The following is a 19,723-nucleotide window of genomic DNA, read 5'->3' as shown; positions in this document are numbered from 1 at the left end:
GAATGGGAATAGGTACTGAGACATGACCTTCAACAGGAACATCGTCTGGATTGCTCTGAGATCTTGAGTTTGTATCACAGGTACGATGCTGCGATATCGATTCAGACACTGGAAGAAGATGCCTGCGATTTCTTCTGTATTCTGTACCCTTAGATTCCACTAAGTAGGATCTCGGCTCGGCACATATACTTCTCACTTGACCGGTTCAATCAAAACCTTTCACTGTTTGCATCCTCACTGTCTCTCCTTCTTTCAATGGATGAAGAAATCTGCTAATTTTATCATAGCTGGACTTCTGAACTGAACGCTTTTTGAATAGTTGGACTTTGATTGCTCTGGTGTTTTTAGTATTAGGCACCAACAAACTGGAACTGATAGGCAAGGTTGTTCTGCTTTGCCTAGAAAGAAGTCTCTGAGCAGGCAAGCCCAGTAAGTTGTCACAGTGTATATTTCTGAGATTAAGCAAATTTAAGAAAATATCAGTATGGTCACGCTTTGACTTCTCTAGTAATTGCTTTGTACTTTGTACTGCACACTCAGCCAGGCTGTTTGACTGGGAGTATTTCGGACTGCTAGTAATATGGATAAAGTCCCACTCTTTTGCAAATTTTTGAAATAACCGACTGGTAAACTGGGTACTGTTGTCAGAAATAACTTTGTGTGGACTACCATGGACTGAGAATTGACGTTTCAACTTAGTGACAACAGTACTAGATGTTAGGTTGGGTAGCAGATCGATCTCAAACCAGTTTGAATAAGAGTCTACCAACACTAAGTAATTCTGATAGTTATACTCAAGTATGTCAGTGGCTACTGTTGACCAAGGTAGTTCAGGAATCTGGCTTAGGTGAAGTGGCTCTTTTTTTGGAAATGTGGTTTAGTACTATTGAATACTGAACAAGATGAAAGCACTTTATCAATGTCTTTCAACAGAGAAGGCCAAAATACTAGTCCTTTCACCCTGCCTTTGGTAGCTTTGGAACATGGGTTGACACAAGGCAAAATCTGGATGTAGTCATGTTGTAAGGAAGTAGGAACAATAACTTTAGGACCTTTGAAAATGATACCATCTTCCATCAACATCTCATCTCTGTAAGTAAAACAGTGTTGCACTTATGTTGGTACACAAGATTGCTTTGACTGCCATCCAGTGTTGATGAAGTGGTTGAGCTTTTGCAAAACTGGATCAGTCTTTGTATGATCTCTTAGCTCATCAAGTCTTGTGGTAGAAAAATTATGCACCTCCATGACATCAAAGTCAAAATTTTCTGCATCAAGCTTTTTTGTGGTATTTCTGGGCGATCTGGGTAAGGTATCAGCCAGATAAAGAAGTTTGCCTTTTGTATAGACCATTTTGAAGTTGTACATTTGTAATCTGAGCATCATTCTTTGTAGTCTTGCTGGAGCTGTATGCATAGGTTTCTTTAAAATCGTGACTAGAGGTTGATGATCAGTCTCGATCTGGATAGCTCAGCTGTAAATGTAATCATAGAACTTGGAACATGTGAACACAACTGCCAAATGTTCCTCCTCAATATGAGCATACTGCATCTCAGTTTGGGTAAGAGTTCTAGATGCATAGGCTATTGATCTGCCCTCTTGAAGAACAACTGCACCAAGAACGAACTCTGAAGCATCACAGGAAAGAATTACTGGTTTGTGGACATCATAGTATATTAACGTAGGGGGACTGGCAATTTTCTGTATAAGGTCATCAAATGCTGTCTGGTGGTGTTCCAACCCATGACCAGGCAACACTTTTGCATGTCAGCTTTCTTAAAGGTGCTGATAATTCACTGAAGTCTGGTATGATCATGCCAAGAAAATGCTGTAAGGCTTGGACATTGTCTGGAGCTGGCATCTCAAGAATGTCTGTTTGTTTGAAAGGATATGGTCATAGGCCTGTACTGGTAAATAAATGACCTACAAAAGTAACTTTTGGTAGCCTAAATTTGCATTTCAGAGGATTGAGCTTTAAATTCACTTCATGCGCTCTGTCCAGAACTTTCCTGAAGTTTCTGTCATGCTCTGCTTCACCTTTGCCTCCAACTAGTAAATCATCCACTATTATAGCACATGGATAACCTGAAAAAAATTGCTCCCTTGCATGCTGAAAGACTTCACTGGCAGAATTTATTCTAAAAGACATTCTGAGAAATATGTATCTACCAAATGGGGTACTGAATGTAGTCAGTAGTGAAGATCTGCGATCAAGCATTATTGCCAAAATGAACTCTCTGCGTTTAAGACAGAAAAAAACAGTGGCATTTGGCATGAGGTTAGCAACCTCCTCAACTGTACCCATAGGATGGTGGTGCCTCTTTAATGCTTTAAGTTTCTTGGGTCAATACATATTCTGATTTCATCTGATCTTTTCTTATGAGCAACTACCATGGAAGATACCCATTCACTTGGTTCTGTGACTGGACAAATCACACCTTGTTGCATTATTTTATCTAACTGGACCTTGACTTTGTCCTGCATAGCTATTAGAAATTTTATTGCTGGTCTGACCACTGGACTGACCTCTGGTCTAATTTCATGGAGTACACAACAGGAAGTTTGCCTAGATTGTCTTCGAAAATAGCAGCATACTCTAAGAAAATAGCATCTGTGAAACTGGAACTAGAACATGTGCTTACATGATGGACTTCTGTGGTAAAATAAAGCAGTTTCATTCTTAAACTGTCTCTCAGGCCTAATAATGACTGCACATGCCTTCTGACTGCTTAAAATTCCAAGCTGTAACTGTTCCCAGCTGAACAGCATGAAAGCACTATTGAGCCTTCAGTTTGAATCTCTCCACCTCCATAATCAACAAGCTTTGCACAATTGGCCAAATTAAGTTGTTCACCAGCTCTTACTCTGGCAAATGTTTCTGCTGACATAACATTGCACTTTGAACCAGTGTCTGCTTTGAGCGCCATGGGTTTACCATTGATCACAACAGTACAAAACACTTCGATCTTTGCCAACAAATCTACTGCATTAACCTTTTCACCAACTACTGATACACCATCTACATAGAAAGTAGAGTTGCAGCTTTCTATATGATCAACTTGCTTTTTTGAGTGACCTTTCTTAATAAATGAATGACGCTTGCTTGATTTACAAAACTTTTGAAAGTAGTTCAATTTTTTACACTTGTGGCATTGCTGACCAAATGCTAAACACTTTTCTCTTTTAGACTCCTGATTGGCACTACAATTACGACAGTTAACAACAAGACTTGGATTTTGCTGACGCACCCTTGTGCTGCACTGAGCATGTCCATTTTACTGAGTTAATCTTAAAATTTGCTGGAAAGTTACAGGTTCTCCCTGCAAATCCTGCAGGGGCTACAACTACCATGTGCTTAGGCCTGTTTCTGCTAGCCCCATGCTGCATGCTGTCTACGTTTGCTCTAGAAGCTGTTGAAACCATGCTGTTATCACTTGCAAGCATATTTGTGTGGCTTACTGTAAGCTCGTGTGTTTGACAAATCTCTATAGCTTTGCTCACCATTAAATCACAGTCATGAAGCAAAGGCTTTCTCACTGCAGCATTATTAACACCACATACAAGCCTGTCTTTTATCAACTAATATTTCAAATCACCAAACCTGCACATTTTAGCCTTGTTCTTCAAGTCAGTAATATAAGCTGCAAAAGTTTCTCCTGGTTTTTGGTCTCTTGTATAAAATAGGTGATTCTCCAATGTATAGTTGATTCTCCAATGTAACATTTGTCTGGGGGTTACACATTTCTCTGAATTTACGTCCCAAGCACTCAGGGTCCTCTCTTGATTTAGCTTGTACAACAATATGACATTTTTTTCCTTTCTCCTGCATATACTGCTGGTGCATAAACAAATGAATGCTCTGTTCATGGCTTCTGACCCCGCTAAGTTAAGCAAAATCAATGCTCTTGTACGTGCATCTTTGTCAGAAAAAGCTGCTTGTATGAAAATATATTCCTGCTCAAACACTCTCTGCAATATTATGATCATACACAATGGACTGTGTCTGCAAAATGCCTCTGCCATATCAACACACAGTAATAGACCCTTGCAGTTATACAAACATACACACACACACATATATATATATATATATATATATATATATATATATATATATGCCAGAAATTTATGCCAAAAGTTGTAATTATACCCAATAGCACAACAGACTCTTTGAAATAACTGTACTATGTAAAATAAGGCTCCATTGCACGAGAACACTTGAAACCAATATACTTTGCAAAACTACTCTTTATCAGTGTAAGAAACACTTTGAAATGACTGCAGTTTGTGAATGAACTGTATACACCACAAGAAAATTCTCAAAATGGCTGTACTTTACAAAATAACTCCATACAGTGTGAGAAGCACTTTGAAATGACTGCACTCTGCAAATAAAATGTACACAGCACAAGAAACTTTTTTAAGTGACTGTATTCTGAGTGCACTTTGCACACAGTAAGCTCTTTGAAATAATTGTACTGTAATAAACCACACACTGCAAACACTTTGCACACTCTGAAATACTTCAAACAACTCCAGTTATACTTTGGATAGCTTTAGTCAATGCGAAATAGTATCTCATGTCAAAACATTTACTAAAAAACATGCAGTCGCCTTGCTTTTCTTTGCTTATTTTGCCCTTTAATTGTACTTATTATGCCCATTTGACCTCTTTATCATGCTTGTTATACTTTTCTTGTGTTTGTTTTACTTTAAACATGCTCATTTTGCTTTTAACATGCTCATTATGCAAATCGGAAATAACTGAACACCCACATAAGTATTTGTGATAATTCTATCAAATATCGTGATTTTGAATATTTCATTTAATCAATAATGTATTTTGTGCCTTTTGTTTGATTAATCATGCATTTTGTGCTTTGCGAATGCTTCTTATCATTTACTTTACAAAATAAATAATTTATGCGAGTTTTGGTTACCTGTAGTTTGTTTCTGACCTTTTTTAATCATTTGGGCACTGTATCACCTAACTTGCCTAATATACATTCACTGTTAACTCTGCACCTTATGGCTTGAAGAAGTTGCACTCCATATCCCAGTTCTGACACCATTTCACTCATCTGGTCAAGATAAAACAGACGAACAGTTGTGGGTTTGGTTCAAGCAACTTTATCATATACAAACACATCAGGACTGAGGCTTAGTAACTTAAACTTGAATAAACTTATAAACAGACTGACTACTGCACTCATACATGTTAACACTGTGGCTGTTCTCTCAAAATAGCACTGCTGCCTGCACGTGCTCTCTATTTATATGCATGTGCCCTCACTTTGAAATGCTTCTTAAAGTTGCATCACATGCTCTGTTCTACACTATCCATATCCAGCTTCCCAGTTTCTCAATTTTTGTGTTATCTTTTGTTTAGTCTCTTCCCACATATCCTTAGCTGCCATAACCAAATCCTTTTTAATCCGTGCTCCTAAATGCTTCATTTTATCATATCCACTAATTATGTGCATTGATGAACTAGTTCATTTGTGGGTACTTAGTTTACACCTATAGCCTTTGTTTTATCTTCATTAATTTTGTATCCAGAAAAGACTTGAAACTGAAAATGTTCCACAACACTGAGGTGTCCTTTTCTGGTTTTATAAGGTATAAAATAATATTGTCTGAAAATAAAACCTACTTTTCTTTATTACCATACAAATTATATCCTTGAATTTCTGAGTCCCTTATTTTCTTTGCCAATGGATTTAAAAGCTGATAAATGGGAAAGAAGACAACCCTGCCTGGTCCCTCTCTTCAGATACAACTTGTCAGAGAGTAACCCCCCACTTTAATTTTTGCGTCCAATCCGTAATGTATCATCCTAATTAACCTTATTGTTGTATCAGGGAATGCAAGTGCTTCCATTGCCCTACTCATAAAGTCTGAACTTACTCTATTGAATGCTTTCTTTTTATCAGACCCAGTGGTATTTTCTTACATTTTGCTTCCCTCTGGATCATCATTGTTTTATTAATGTTATCAAATGTTTGCCTCCCCACCACAAAACCACATTGATCCATATCTATCGATTTTGGCAACACCTTTGCCATTCTTTTAGCTATTATAGATATAAACATTTTATAATCATAGTTTAAAATTGAAATGGGTCTATATGAAGCTGGGTCTTTGCCATGTTTAGGTATTACAGCCATCCCAGCTTTCTTTCAGGATGCTGATACTTCCTCCTCCTTTTAAAATATGTGGGGACTGGAACCTGATTTGCAACAGTGAGGATACATCTCTGAGACCTAGAAGAGAAAATATAACAAAAGGTTAGATTTCTGAAGAAATTTAGATCTGGAGTGTTTTGTTAAACAATATTTTAAAGCCCTTCTAAGCAAAACTCCTGTATCTCCTAGACTTTGTTGCGTATTTGGGAGCCATACATATATCCCCCATTATTTCTTAGTGAATTGCTTACCAATCTCTCTTCCCAATCATTTCTAATCTCCTATGATTGATTTCTATAGTTATCATTCATCAAAAAATGACTTTGATCCTCCAAGAAAACATTCTGAAGACAGATGGATATAGCAGCTGTATATAGCAGCTTAAATCTCACACCTGCCTCTCCAAATTCCTTGATTGCTGGGAGCAGTTTGCTTTTCTTCTGCCTGGTATACAATGAGTAAGCATTTTCCACAAACACTCTACTGTCTCCAGTTTTTAGTACTTTGCCATTCTGCCACAGTTTTGTCAGGATCAACTCTTTTTCTGGTATGATCACATTTTTACTAATATAGGTCTTGGCTGCTTTCTCATGGCCAAGTTTGGAGCATGCACATGATATGGCCTTTCACTTAGCAAATCCTGCTGTGGAATACCAGTCCAGTTGCATATTTGTGCGTTCATAAAATTAATACAGTCTGCTCCTTCCAGTTTCTCTGGTACAGCAGAAAATCTGAGACTTTGTGTATGTGCTCTGCCCTCTAAATCTACTGTTCCTTGAAACAGATTTTCTTGAGCAGTCTCATACTAAGCCAGCCTTTTCTTCATGTTGACCACTGATTTTAATTGTTTTATCAGTCATCCGAATAGCTGTTTAAACTTATTCTATTTTCCAGCCTTATCTGATTTGATATACTCCTTCAGTATTTCATTTATTTTAATTAGCTATGAACACATTTTATTTATTTTTCTTCTGCATTACTGGAAACCATCTCCTGTGCTAAGTCTCAGCTTGAACTGCTTTTTGCTGAACAGCTGAAGGATTCTTCCCAATCAGCGTTTTTTCCATCTTTTCTAGTTATGTTTCTTTCAGTTTCTCTGAGTTTCTTTTTTGCTGGCATCCGGGCATTGTACTTACTAGCCATTAACTGAATTTTACTAAAACTGTCAGAATTGCTAGCCCTTATCTCAAGTTTTGTTTTTCACACTGGGACAGTTGAAGTGAAGTTGTTGATCAGAACAGCCATCTTGGAAGTCCCCTCAGATTAAATGGACATCTTAGTCCACAAAAATTATTAAGGTTAGGCATGCTATAGAAAACAGTGTAGGTCCCTCTTTTTTTCAACCTATGTGTTTAGTCCTATCACCATGCACAAATCATATTGGATGAAAAAGTACACTCATGACATCAAAGTTGCTACAACAGTTACTGATCCATAGGACCTTTTTCTTTTCAGGTTTTGATAGCTTGATCATTGGACTGAGCCAGGTTTAGTTATTTGCTTTTTGATACTGGCACAAACACTGTGATGCACATAGTGAAAACAAAATGCAGTGTAGCATTTAAAATGGGGAAACAAAAGTTGTCCATTGATAACATGTATAGGAACTTGGGGTGCCTAAGCTGAGCTGAATTCTGGATTCTACATAAAGGAGTTAGTCCTACCAGCAAATAGAAAAATGCGGAGTACTATTATCCCATTTTAAATGTCAGTATAAATAATGCTGAAACTTTGTAATAGTATGCTAAGACTGAATCTGGTGTACAGTGATGTTCATAGGTGTTTACTAGGTTAATGACCACAAGGGCCTTTTTAAGCCTAGCCATGCATCCCAAATCTCTGGCAAGTTTTGACACCCTTGATAAGTGTAAGCATGGGCCTAGGAGATTAACCATTTACAGGTTACCTGTTTGCATTAGAGGCATAGGTGCCAAACCAGGGTTTCCCATCCAGTTGTCCAAGTTGCACTTGAATTGGGTTAGGGAGGAACTCTGCTTCACATGGATGGAGAGCCTGTTCCATAAATGGGGTAGTCTCTGGGATACATACCTTTGTGTTCTGGAGTCCTTAGAAGAAAAATGACATTGCATCCATAGAAAGGACTCAGCAGATATGAATGAAACAGATAGTGAGAATAAGCAGATATGATGTAGAGAGAAGGCTGAAGAAACTGGATCAGATCTGATGTCTGTTTTCATCCAGTTCAGCATTTGAGTTGCCATATCCAATCGGATCCAACCTTGGTACCTTCTTCCAGCTCTTTTTATATGAAGTTCTGACTTCTCTTCTACCCATAATTCTCTCCTCATTCCTAATTTCCCTTCAATCTTGTTTGCCGCCTGATTCATCCATACATGTGTCCAAGAGCTCTCACAGTATTTCACAATAAGTGAAAGACTTTTCTATGTTTTGTCCTACCTTTGACTCCTCCTCTTAGGATTTGTAGTGTAGTGTTATTCTTTGGGTTTGTTAGATTGCTGGGATTTGCAAGCTTTTTATAGTCAGTCAGCTTAAGAGTTTTTTTGTTTTGTTTTTTTCCTAGATAGTGCTGTAAAAAATTTTCATAACGGTTTAAATAATATCACATGTATGTTTACTAAGTTTTGATGGCTGTTAAGATTTTGTCTGATGTTATTTTCATTCATTCCTCATTGAATGTGTCTCTGATCTGACCCTGGGATCTGACAAGACTGCTTTTCTCTAGATTCTAGGATCAGAATCTCAAGGTCCTCTCTCTACCCATAATGCCGCTGACCACGGCATTCCCTCAGATCCTGTTTGTCATTCTAACAATTTGGTTGAGATTGGATTCTCAGTATCTTGTTTGTTTTTTTTTTTTTGGGGGGGAATAGTAAGTAAAAACTTTACAGTTTAACTTTCTTTTATTGTTTATCACTTTTTATAGCATCCTCTCTTTACCTGATAACCTAGTTTATCTTTTTATATCTTTCTTTACCTTCCTTTGGTATTCTTCCTTACTATCACTTCTGAAGGACAGCCCAACGGTTCTTCTCTGGAGACAGTCAGGAGGGGCATTTGTCTTTGTACCCAAAAGCCTGGACAGCTATCACAAAAGATACATGGGTGCAAAGAATTGTATCCAGAGGATATTTCATTCCCCTTTTGCAAGTTCCCTCAGTGAAAAGAAAACATCTCCTTGATGTTCTACCCAATCAGTGGGAGTCAGCAACTCTGGAAATTCAAATGCTGGTAGACAAAAGAGTCATGCAAGAGGTCCCGCCATACCAAAGAGGATCCAGGTTTTACTCGAGGTTCTTTTTAGTGCCAAAGAAAACAGGGGATCTGAGCCCTATCCTGGCTCTCGGTTATCTGAGCCAGTTTGTAAAAAAACTCCAAGTTCCAGATGGTCACGGTTGAGTCCATTCTGCCTCTGTTTACAGAAGGATGACTGGATGTGCTCTGTAGATCTTCAGGATGTGTACACATCAGAATGAACAGACACCCTTGAAGATACCTACTGTTCTGGCTGGGAGCCAGTCATTACCAGTTCAGAGCCCTGCCCTTCAGTCTCACCACAGCTCCCCACAGTGTTCACCAAATAATACTAAGCCAGGATAACACCCCCATTGAAATTGTATCTCATACAAAGCTGCTTGATGTCATCATTGATGAGCACACAAAATTCGACATCCATATTCAAACTGCCATAAAAAAAAAACATCAAAAACTAGGTCTCCTGTACCGACACAATTGCTTCATCACCCCCTCCACCAGAAAGGCCCTAGCCTCCTCCTACCTTCTCCCCTCTCTTACACGGTGCTACCCTGCTGACCAACCTTCAACTTGGATTACAGTCCACACTAGAATCCTGCTACAATAAAATAAGCAAATTCGCCACAAAAATTCTTCCCATCACTGCCTCCCCCTCCAATCCCTACAATGGCTAGAGCTACCTAACTACCTAAACCTTCTAAAACTCACCACAGCCCACAAACTTATATTCAGGCCATCCAGCTGTCCTGCTCTCTCCACCACCTTAACCCCCTATATTTCAAACCGCTCACTATGATCTGAAAACCAAAAGGGCCACAAACCTTCCTGGCCCCCAGGCCACTTTCTGCTTTCATACTCCCTAGCCAAACTATGGAACTCACTGCCCCTGTCCCTTTGAATTACTCCAAACCTCTCCAACTGCAAATTCCTCCTACAGTCCTACCAGTCCTCTAAATGGATTTGCCCCTGCTCTTTCCCCACTTGAACCCATTAGCCTCTCCCTTTTTGACACCCTCTTTCTACTCCTGAACTCTGCTTATTACCACCATCCTACATCTCTCCTTACTTTCATAACACTACAATTTCTGTTGAACTGCATTTCTGTCCTCATTCTGTTACCTGATGGACTGCATTTCTACCCTCATTTTATTATCTGCTATTTTACATCTATGTAAATACTAGAAATGATTCACCTATGGAATCACCTGTGTGCTTGTATTTCCTTAGAGTTATTTGCTTACTGTCTCTACTACAAATCTGTACCAGAAGCATTCTCTTCTTATGTAATTAATTTACCCTCTGCATGGACGACATCCTATTACTGAAAAGCATCACTAATATTTAGTTCTGAACTCCCATCATTTTATTAATGCACAAATCCTACCTCTGAAAATTCTTACCAAGTTTTACTCTGCTTACTGAATATATATCTGCTATTTCTACAGATATTCTATATACAGATGCTTGTGTATCTCTTCATATTTTTTAGTTGTACTTTCAGCATGTCTTGTATGTCTGCTTGATATGCATGTTTATTATTACTGTTAAATATTTGTTACTGATATTGTTATTTAATGAAGCTTTCTCCCCAGGCCTCCACTGAAAATGGGCTCTTCTTGGCCCAGTGGACTTTCCCAGTCATCAAACTGAAATAAATAAATAAATGCACGGCAGTGGTAGCAGCCCATCTAAGACTGCATGGATTCAGGATTTCTTTTTTAGTGTTGCAGGCTTTTCAGACCTCTCTTCCTCTAGGGACAATTGCTATCCAAACAGACAATATGTTAGTAGTTTGGCACATCAACAAACAAGGGGGAACCAGATCTTACCCTGTTTGCCGAGAAACAATGAGAGTTTGGCAGCGGGCAGTCTCTTCCAACCACTTTCTTTTAGTGTTGCACATACCAGGAAAATTTAACATTCTAGCAGACAAACTCAGCAGAACTATCCTGATGCCTCACAAGAGGTCTCTGTCGATCAGTGGCAAACATGATTTTCCATGAATGGGGTCAGCTTTGCTGCAATCTGTTTGCCTCTCCCTTCAACAACAAGTGCAGCAGGTTATTTGCCCTAATTTCCCCTCAGGGACAGTCACCAAGAGATGCTTAGTCCACGTTTGGTCCTCCGGTCTTCTTTATGCTTATCCTCCTCTGCCTCTAATCCCAAAATTCCTTCAGAAAACACTGTGGTTGAAGAACAGGGTAATCCTCATTGCCCCCATTTGGCCTCTGCAAGTATGGCTCCACTTCTTATGGTCTCATCTACTGTGTTCTGCTTTGAATGCTGGACCCCAGTCCAGACCTCCTTTCACATCTGTCAGGGATGACTCATCTGAACATTGCAGGCCTCAGGTTGACCGCATGGTGTCTCCAATTCCAATGATGGCTAGACATTCCAGGATTTTCTCTCTTGTTCGCCAGATTTTATTTTCATCTCAGAAGCCCTCCACAAGAAAGATCTATAAAAGTAAATGGAAAAGGTTTTCTTTTTGGGCTCAGCAGAAAGCTGGATCCTTTTACTGCTCCACTCCCCACTGTTTTAGATTTCCTTGCCTCTATTTTTCAAGGTAGGGGGAGTTTCTCCGCCATCAAAGTTCAGCTGGCAGCCATGCCTAACTTCCACAACTGAGATAATGCTTTCCCCTTAGCTTCATCCAAGTTATGTAAGGCATTTCTTAATGGTACCTTTTTACTTAGACCACCAAAAAAGGATCCTACTCTACCTTGGGTTCTTACCATTGTATTACAAAGTTTAGTGAAATCACCCTTTGAGCCCTCTGCTAAAGCAGATCTCAAATTTCTTTCTTGGAAAACAGTCTTTTTTTGTGGCTATAACTTCTACGAGGCAAGTCTCTGAACTGAAAGCACTGTCTTCAAAACCTCCTTATTTGATTTTCCATAAAGATAGGGTTACCTTACATACTAATCCTACTTTTTTTATCCAGAGTTACTTCAGAAACAGCCATCAATCAAGTCATCAGCTTGCCAGTTTTCTTTCCTAAATTTGACAGTGAAGAATATTTGTTTCACATTTTAGACATACACAGGCAACTTCGTTTCTGTCTTCTTAGGATGAAAGAAATTAGAAAAACTGACCAATTGTTTTTTTTTATTTGCCAAGAACAAATTGGGAAAACCAGTATCAAAAACTAGCTAGCCAAATGGATAAAAGGTTGTATTTCTCATGTTTACTCTGAGAGGTTTAACCTTGCAAAGGCAGCCAAAAGCACATTCAACTTGGTCAATGGCTACATCAGCTGCCTTTTGGGCCAGAGCTTCCATTGATGATATTTGCACAGCTGCCACTTGGTCTACTGCTCATACCTTTATTGTTCATTATAAGTTGGATATCATATCCAAAAACAGGGCTGCATTTGGTTCTGAGGTTCTCTGGAACATCCTTTCATGAGGGCCACCCAAGGTTACTGTAGCTGCGGACTTTGTCTCATTTGTTGTGGAATGAATGAAAATAGCATCAGATATAAAAGTTATGTACTCACCAGAACTTATGTATCTCTGTTGTCCATTTTTATTCTTCCTCAACTTCCCCCTACCATCCCTCTACCCATGTCTTTGTGAATGACCTGATGAAGTTTTTTTAGGAACCACAGTTCCCGTTTGTGCCCCAGTTCTGTTACTGTTTCACTTTTTCTGCGTGACTATGATGATGTTTTATATTTCTAAGATAGTATAGCAGCAGCAAACTCAATCCAAGGTAATGCAGTGGTCAGGGGTATTATGAGTAAAGTGAGGAGCTGGAGAATCAGATCCTAGACACTAGAGAAGAGTGACGAAGTCGGATCAGAGACCCATTTGTTGAATGAATGAAAATGGACAACACAGATGCATAGCTATGGTGAGTACATACTACCTATTTTTTGATGTCAGACAAACCATTAAGATTTAAAAAGTGCTTGGCTTGTGGACGCAAGATCCCAGACCCAAGACCCACACTCTCTTTTTGTTTGCTGTTTAGGTACTACTCACTTATATGCTAATAGTGATATTTGTGCTGCCTTTGAGTCTAAGGCTGTTTAGGGCAGGAGAGAGAAACTCATTTTGAAAGGCTTACTTCCCCCATAGACAGGGTCTTCTTCTGTAGCCATGTCTTCTGAATCCAGACCAGCTTCAGTTTCCCCAGCAGTAGGACAGAAAAGAGGAAAGCGAAGGTAAAGGATAAGTCCAAAGAAAAGCATAGAGAAAAGGAAAAGTCTTCAGAAAAAAAAGTCTGAGGAAAATAAGTTGAAAGAAAAAAGGCTTGAAAAATCAAGAAAAAAGGTCCCAGATCCAACTGGTCCTTTTTGTCCAGTACCTAAAACATCGAGCTATTCAGATCCACCTGCTAGTCAAGTCCAAACCCCCCTCTCCTTGTGCTACATTTTTTACAGAGCCAGAGAGCCCTTAGCTCCATTCACTCATTTTAAAAAGACAAATGCCCTTCCAGACCTCCTTCAGCAGCTTTATCATCAATATCAGTCCGATCCACCAGAAGTCTCATGGAAATGGATGTCAACTGAATGATGAGGAAATTCTTGAGGATACAGATCCAATTGGGATCCCTCCCTGCACCCTCCTGAAAGGAGGTTCCGTGTACAGGACCATTGACCCCGTCACCTTTTTCTGTGGTACTGACTCAATTTTGGGAATCAGTTCCCATGGGTCCAAAACCTTTCATTGCACCTAAACTGGATCTGATAGTTCAGGGAACTTCGGCATCAACTATGTCCCTTATACTGTCTGATTGAGGCAACTCTGAGCCAAAGCGTCAATGTCATTTTCCTGGTGTTGGAGTTAACTCCAAGGTTTCAGGGCCATCTCTTCTTTTTGGGACTTTGGCACTTAATAGCTCTGGTCTGAGGTCAACCTCAGAGCCATCTTTGATTGCACCAGGGAGAGTTCCTCAGCTCTTTGACAGAGGGAATGCTTCCTCGGTTACAGTTGCTGCATCAGTTTTCGAGCCTATTGAAAGGGCTTTGGCTAGACCAAGATGGCAGGAATGCACCTGAAGTTTGGATCCATTCTGATTTCCAGTGGGACCTGTATCTTACTTCTCTTATTCATAACGACAGAGGCAGTCAGAGCCCATAATCTTTAAGGCTATCCAACAATTAAGTTTCCAGGCTGATTCCAATTTGTCTCCAGTCCTCCATAACCTCAGAGGCATGTTCCCAGGTAACAGCCATGCAAACAGAAGCACTTAGACTCCTCTCTTGAGTCAGTCACTAAAAAAACAGACTTGTATGAAGGCAAAGGATATACCCAATATTCCAGCCATTCAGTTAGAATCAGCAGTAACAGAAGTTTCAAAGTTGCTAGGAAAAAAAGAGTAATCTAACAGGTCCCCCAGACCAATTAGGATCCGGACTCTATTCAAGTTTCTTTTTCATGCTGAAGAAAACAGGGAACCTCAGGCCAATATTGGATCTTGGCCACCTCAATCAATTTATGATACAGACAAAGTTCCAAGTGGTCACGGTGCAGTCTGTATTGCCTCTGTTGAGGAAGGATGATTGGATATTCTGTATAGATCTTCAGGATGCCTACTGTCATATAAAGATTTAGAGACGATCCTGAAGATTTCTCCATTTCTGGCTGGGGGCCAATAATTTTCAGTTCAGAGCATTGCCATTCGGTCTCACTATAGGCCCCTGGGTGTTCACCAAGATATTTGCAGTGGTAGCAGCTCATCTCTGACTACAAGGGATCCAGGTCTTCTCATATCTAGATGAATGTCTCCTAACTGCTATTTCCAAGGATCTACTGCTACAACAATAACTACATTGCTCCACCTGGCAGATCTCTTAGGAATCACAGTGAATCACACAAAATGCCAGCTGCTTCCCACAGAGCAGATATAATTTCTAGGATGTTATATCAACACAGCTCTTCTAATTGCCAAACTCCCAGCAGTGAGAGTATTGTCCTTAAGGCCAACATCTTTTTAGGTAATCCAGCATCCCTACCCCACAAGTAAGGTTGATTTTACGTCTATTAGTTCTGATGGCCTCTACCATCACTTTACTTCCATTAGCGAGATACCATATTACAGTGTTACAATGGATTCTTAGTCCATTGATCTCAGAATCTTTATCCCCTACATACCAAAATTCGTCTCACTCAAATTTGCAGTGATCATATAAAGTGATGAATAACTTCTCTGTCAGTCACAGAAAGGAGATTTTTTTCTCCACCAATTCTTCAGGTCAAAGTAACCATGAATGTTTTCCTTTTAGGGTGGGAGGGGCATTTCAGAGGGAAGACAGTTCAAGGTTCTTGTTTACCTGTAGAGACCAACCTTCAGATCAATATCTTGGAAATGAGAGCAGTCTTCCTAGTGTTGCAGGCTTTTCAGGACTGCTACCCAAGGGTGTGATCTCCATCCAGATGAACAATATGTCTGTGGTTTGGTACATCAATAAACAGGAGGGAGCAAAATCATGCTCACTTTGTCAAAATCCATGAAAATACGGCAATGGATGATGTCTTTCTTTGCTTTCTAATAGCAATGCATGTACCAGGAATGGTAAATGTTTTACTGGACAAACTGAGCAGGTCAAGCGACAATGGAAATTTTCAGCTGCTGGGGCCAACATTTGCACTCTTTTTGCCTCGTACCTAAACAGCAAGTGCATCAGTTACTTTGCCCTCTTCCCTCCACAAGGACAGTTACCAAGAGTTGCAGTAGTCCACAGTTGGCCTCCAAGCCTCCTCTTCACTTTCCCACCAATACCACTGCTGACAAAATTCATTCAGAAAGCTACTAGATACAAGACCAAGGTGATCCTCATTATTCCTTTCTGGCCCCATAAGGTTTGGTTTCCCTTCCTTTTGCCTCATTTCGTACACCAGCCCTGGGCACTGGATCCTAGTCCAGATCTTCTGAGTCACCCATCTGGAATGCCTCTATCGGATGTACAAACCCTAAAGTTAACTGCATGGTTTCTCCAATTTTAATGCTAGCCAGAGATGCCCGGCTTTCCTGCCCGGTGGTTCACATTATTACTTCTTCACAAAAAACAATCAACCAAAAATATTTATAAAACTAAGTGGAGAAGATTTTCTATCTGGGCTTCATCAAAGGGGCCCGGACCCTTTTTCTGCTCATTTCCCATCGATATTGGGTTTTCTTTTAGAACGTTTCACCAAGGATCCAGTTTTTCTACTATCAAAGTGCAAATGGCTGCTATATCAAATTTTCACATAGGGCAATAATGATGCTTCCATTGTTTCTCTTAGAGTGTCTCCATAGCTTTTCTCAAAGGTGCTTTCTTACTGAGACCACCAATTAGAGAACCAGTTCTCCCATGTGATGTCATGCTTTAATCATTAACGTGGAAACCCTTTTTTTAATGAACAGCATCAGCAGATCTTGACGGTATCTCTTGAAAAAAACTTTTTTTCTGATTGCAATTACATCTTCTAAACAAATTTCTAAATTACAACCTCTGTCATGTAGACCACCTTTCCTCATTTTCCACAAATACAGATTGACAATGAGAAGAAATCTTTCTTTTATTCCAAAGTGACATTCAAAGCAAATTTAAATAACTCTAGTGATTTGCCACTTTTTTTTCCCAATTTCTCTAACAAAGGTGAACATCTGCTGCGTGCTGTAGATGTTCAAAGACAGCTCAGGTTCGGTGTACACCATACCAAAGATATAACAAAGTCAGATCAGCTGTTTGTGTCCTTTTGGCACATCTTCTCAATTTTACTTTAGAAAAGTCAGAATTTCTAAAATGACTTTCAGACTGTATTTCCTTTATATTTAATGAATGGGGTTTACCCCTGCATATGAAACTAAAAGCCCATTCCACTAGGGCAAGGACTACTTGTACAGCATTCATGAAATAATTTCCCACTGATAACATTTATGCAGTGGTAACATGATCAACACTTCATACGTTTATATCTCATTACAAACTGGATGTGCAATCCAGAGCTTGCACATCCTTTGGTTTTGCCATTTGCAGTAATGTCTTTCCTTGATACCATCCAGCTCTTCTTTTAGGCAGCCAAGGAATCTGCCTCAAACATTAAATCGGACAAAAATAGACAATATCTGAATAGAAAGTTATGTATTTTCCCTAACAGTAGATCCGGGTTGTCTCATTTTTGCCTGGTTCAACATCACTCACTCTTTCCCTTTTCCATATTGTTACCTGTAAACTTCTGGAGCTCTGAGAGGTCTCAACCAAGACCCTGTCTGCTAAGCTGTTGGCTTTGATTTCTACAGATTTTTATATTTTTCAAGAACAGATCTATATAGTTGGAGAGTGTCAGTAAACTTGATATGAGGGAAATTAGGATGAAGGAGGGAATTATGGGTAGGGGAGGAATCAGAGCCTTGGAGCCAAAGCTCTGGAAGAAGGTGCCAAAGTCAGATCCGATCAAATCTGACAACCCAAACATTGAACTGGACAAATATGAGGCAACATCGTTATGGTAAGAACATAACTTTCATTTTTCACTGACATATAGAGGAAACATGACAGTTTACAGTGTTTTTAAGGACTTGTCAGTTTAAATGTTTGGGCCTGAAAACCTTTCTTAAAAGTTATGTAATTTGGGGGGCTGGCCATTTTAGCTTAACTTCTCTAAATGCAATTCAACTGAAAGAAAACACCAGTTTCCAGACATACCACTCAACCTGCAGACATCAAAAATCTTGAGAAAGGAAATCTGGACATCTGATTAGCATAAAATGGACACAGTGAACACCTGTCCACATGTATCCATACATATGTGTACGCTCATATACAAATACATACCCTTTTGATTTGATCGATTAAAAAATAATAATAGAAGTTGGCAAGGCTGGAGCAAGAAATAGCACTGGCTATATTTTCTATACCAACATTTAACAGTTATCCACAAATCTGGCTGATACATGAGGATGAAACTTCATCATCACTGGCAGCCTTTTCTCCACTGCACTCTCTTCCTCCAGCTCTGTCTAGTTAATAAATATCCTATTCCATAACCACACCACTACAGAGGCAGCAATTTCAATAATGGCTGATATTTTACAAGTGGGCTGAAATAAAAGAAACCATGGTCACATATTCTAGTGGTTTATGACTAAAAGCATAAATAACTAAGTAGCAGCAACTGTTTTTCCATCTAGGCATCAAAATGTCCAAGATGTTATCACATTTTTTTTTATTTACAGAAGAAAACAAAAATAACAAAATATATGGAACTGTACCAACAATCTAGGTATAGCTAAATGTATTGAATAACTGTTGAATGTTTTTTGTCTGTGTTGTAATGATACTTTATTCAAATCATGTGCGTTATTATTTACAATGTAAAATATCGCTAACTATCCCTTTCAGATTATGGAACTTGGGTGTTTTAAGAGAGTTTCTACAAAACAACCTTGAATAAGTAATTGAGGTATTTGCATAATATTTAATTAGTCTCCCCTGTATGGTCTTATCCCACTGTCCCCTCATCTGTATTCCCAGTACTTGTCTCATTCCTGGCTGAACCTGAAACAATCAAAACGCAACAACAATTAATTTATAGTGCTGGTATTTCAAGCAGCCACTGTTGAATCTCCCTCATCATGAATACAGTCAGTTGTGACTCATATTGCCAGCATCACCAGTGCTGCAGGCTGATGACACGATAGTTGGAAAAGGGGAAATCAACTCCAGAAAGCATGAATTAAGAAGGCCACCAGGAATTTTATGGCACCCTGATATTTACAGTTAAAAACTGGAATTTTCTGGGAATACCAAAAAGTTGAAAAGTGTGTTTTCAGATCAGATCAATAAAATTCAATTTTGGTAGATTATACATGTTAAAGCATTCAAAAATGTAAAGCTAAGCTTGATAAGGCTATGGGAGGACCGTATGGAAATTATTTTAAAATTTCCTAATTAGTAATAAATGTTTGTGGCACGGTTTTGTACATTAAAGATTAACTGCTTCATGTTGCCCTTGCACATACTTGCATCACCATGCTAAACAATGTGGATGCAAAGATGTACTCACTTATTTTCAATATTTGTCCCTCTTTCAGAACAGTGCCACTTATTTTTTTTTTGTTTGTTTGTTTCAGGAGGCATCAAGCTTGGTCTGGGAGACTTTATATTCTACAGTGTCCTTGTTGGGAAAGCAGCTGCAACAGCTAGTGGAGACTGGAATACCACACTTGCCTGTTTTGTTGCCATCTTAATTGTAAGTAACAGCTGTATGAGACAAATATGTATTTCATAATCACTGTTTCCTTTCCTAGCCTTAAATAAGTCCTTGTAACATAGTCAAAGTGATGTAATAGCATCAAAAATGTGTACT

General features: G+C 39.1%; 1 protein-coding gene across 1 annotated transcript in view; it reads left to right on the top strand.

Annotated features, from left to right (window-relative positions):
- The window catches only part of LOC122790934 (presenilin-2-like), a gene marked incomplete at its 5' end in the record, with an annotated part of 553,723 nt that overhangs the window by 460,752 nt on the left and 73,248 nt on the right, over positions 1 to 19,723 (top strand). The window contains 1 exon segment of the mRNA XM_044058639.1: positions 19,488 to 19,606. Within this exon segment, the coding sequence (XP_043914574.1) occupies positions 19,488 to 19,606 (119 nt within the window).

Source organism: Protopterus annectens, chromosome 1.part2, assembly GCF_019279795.1.
Source record: "Protopterus annectens isolate FY-2018-M chromosome 1.part2, PAN1.0, whole genome shotgun sequence".
Taxonomy (NCBI): Eukaryota; Metazoa; Chordata; order Ceratodontiformes; family Protopteridae; genus Protopterus; species Protopterus annectens.
Note: the sequence above shows the minus strand (reverse complement) of the source record. Positions and strands in the feature narration are given on the sequence as shown.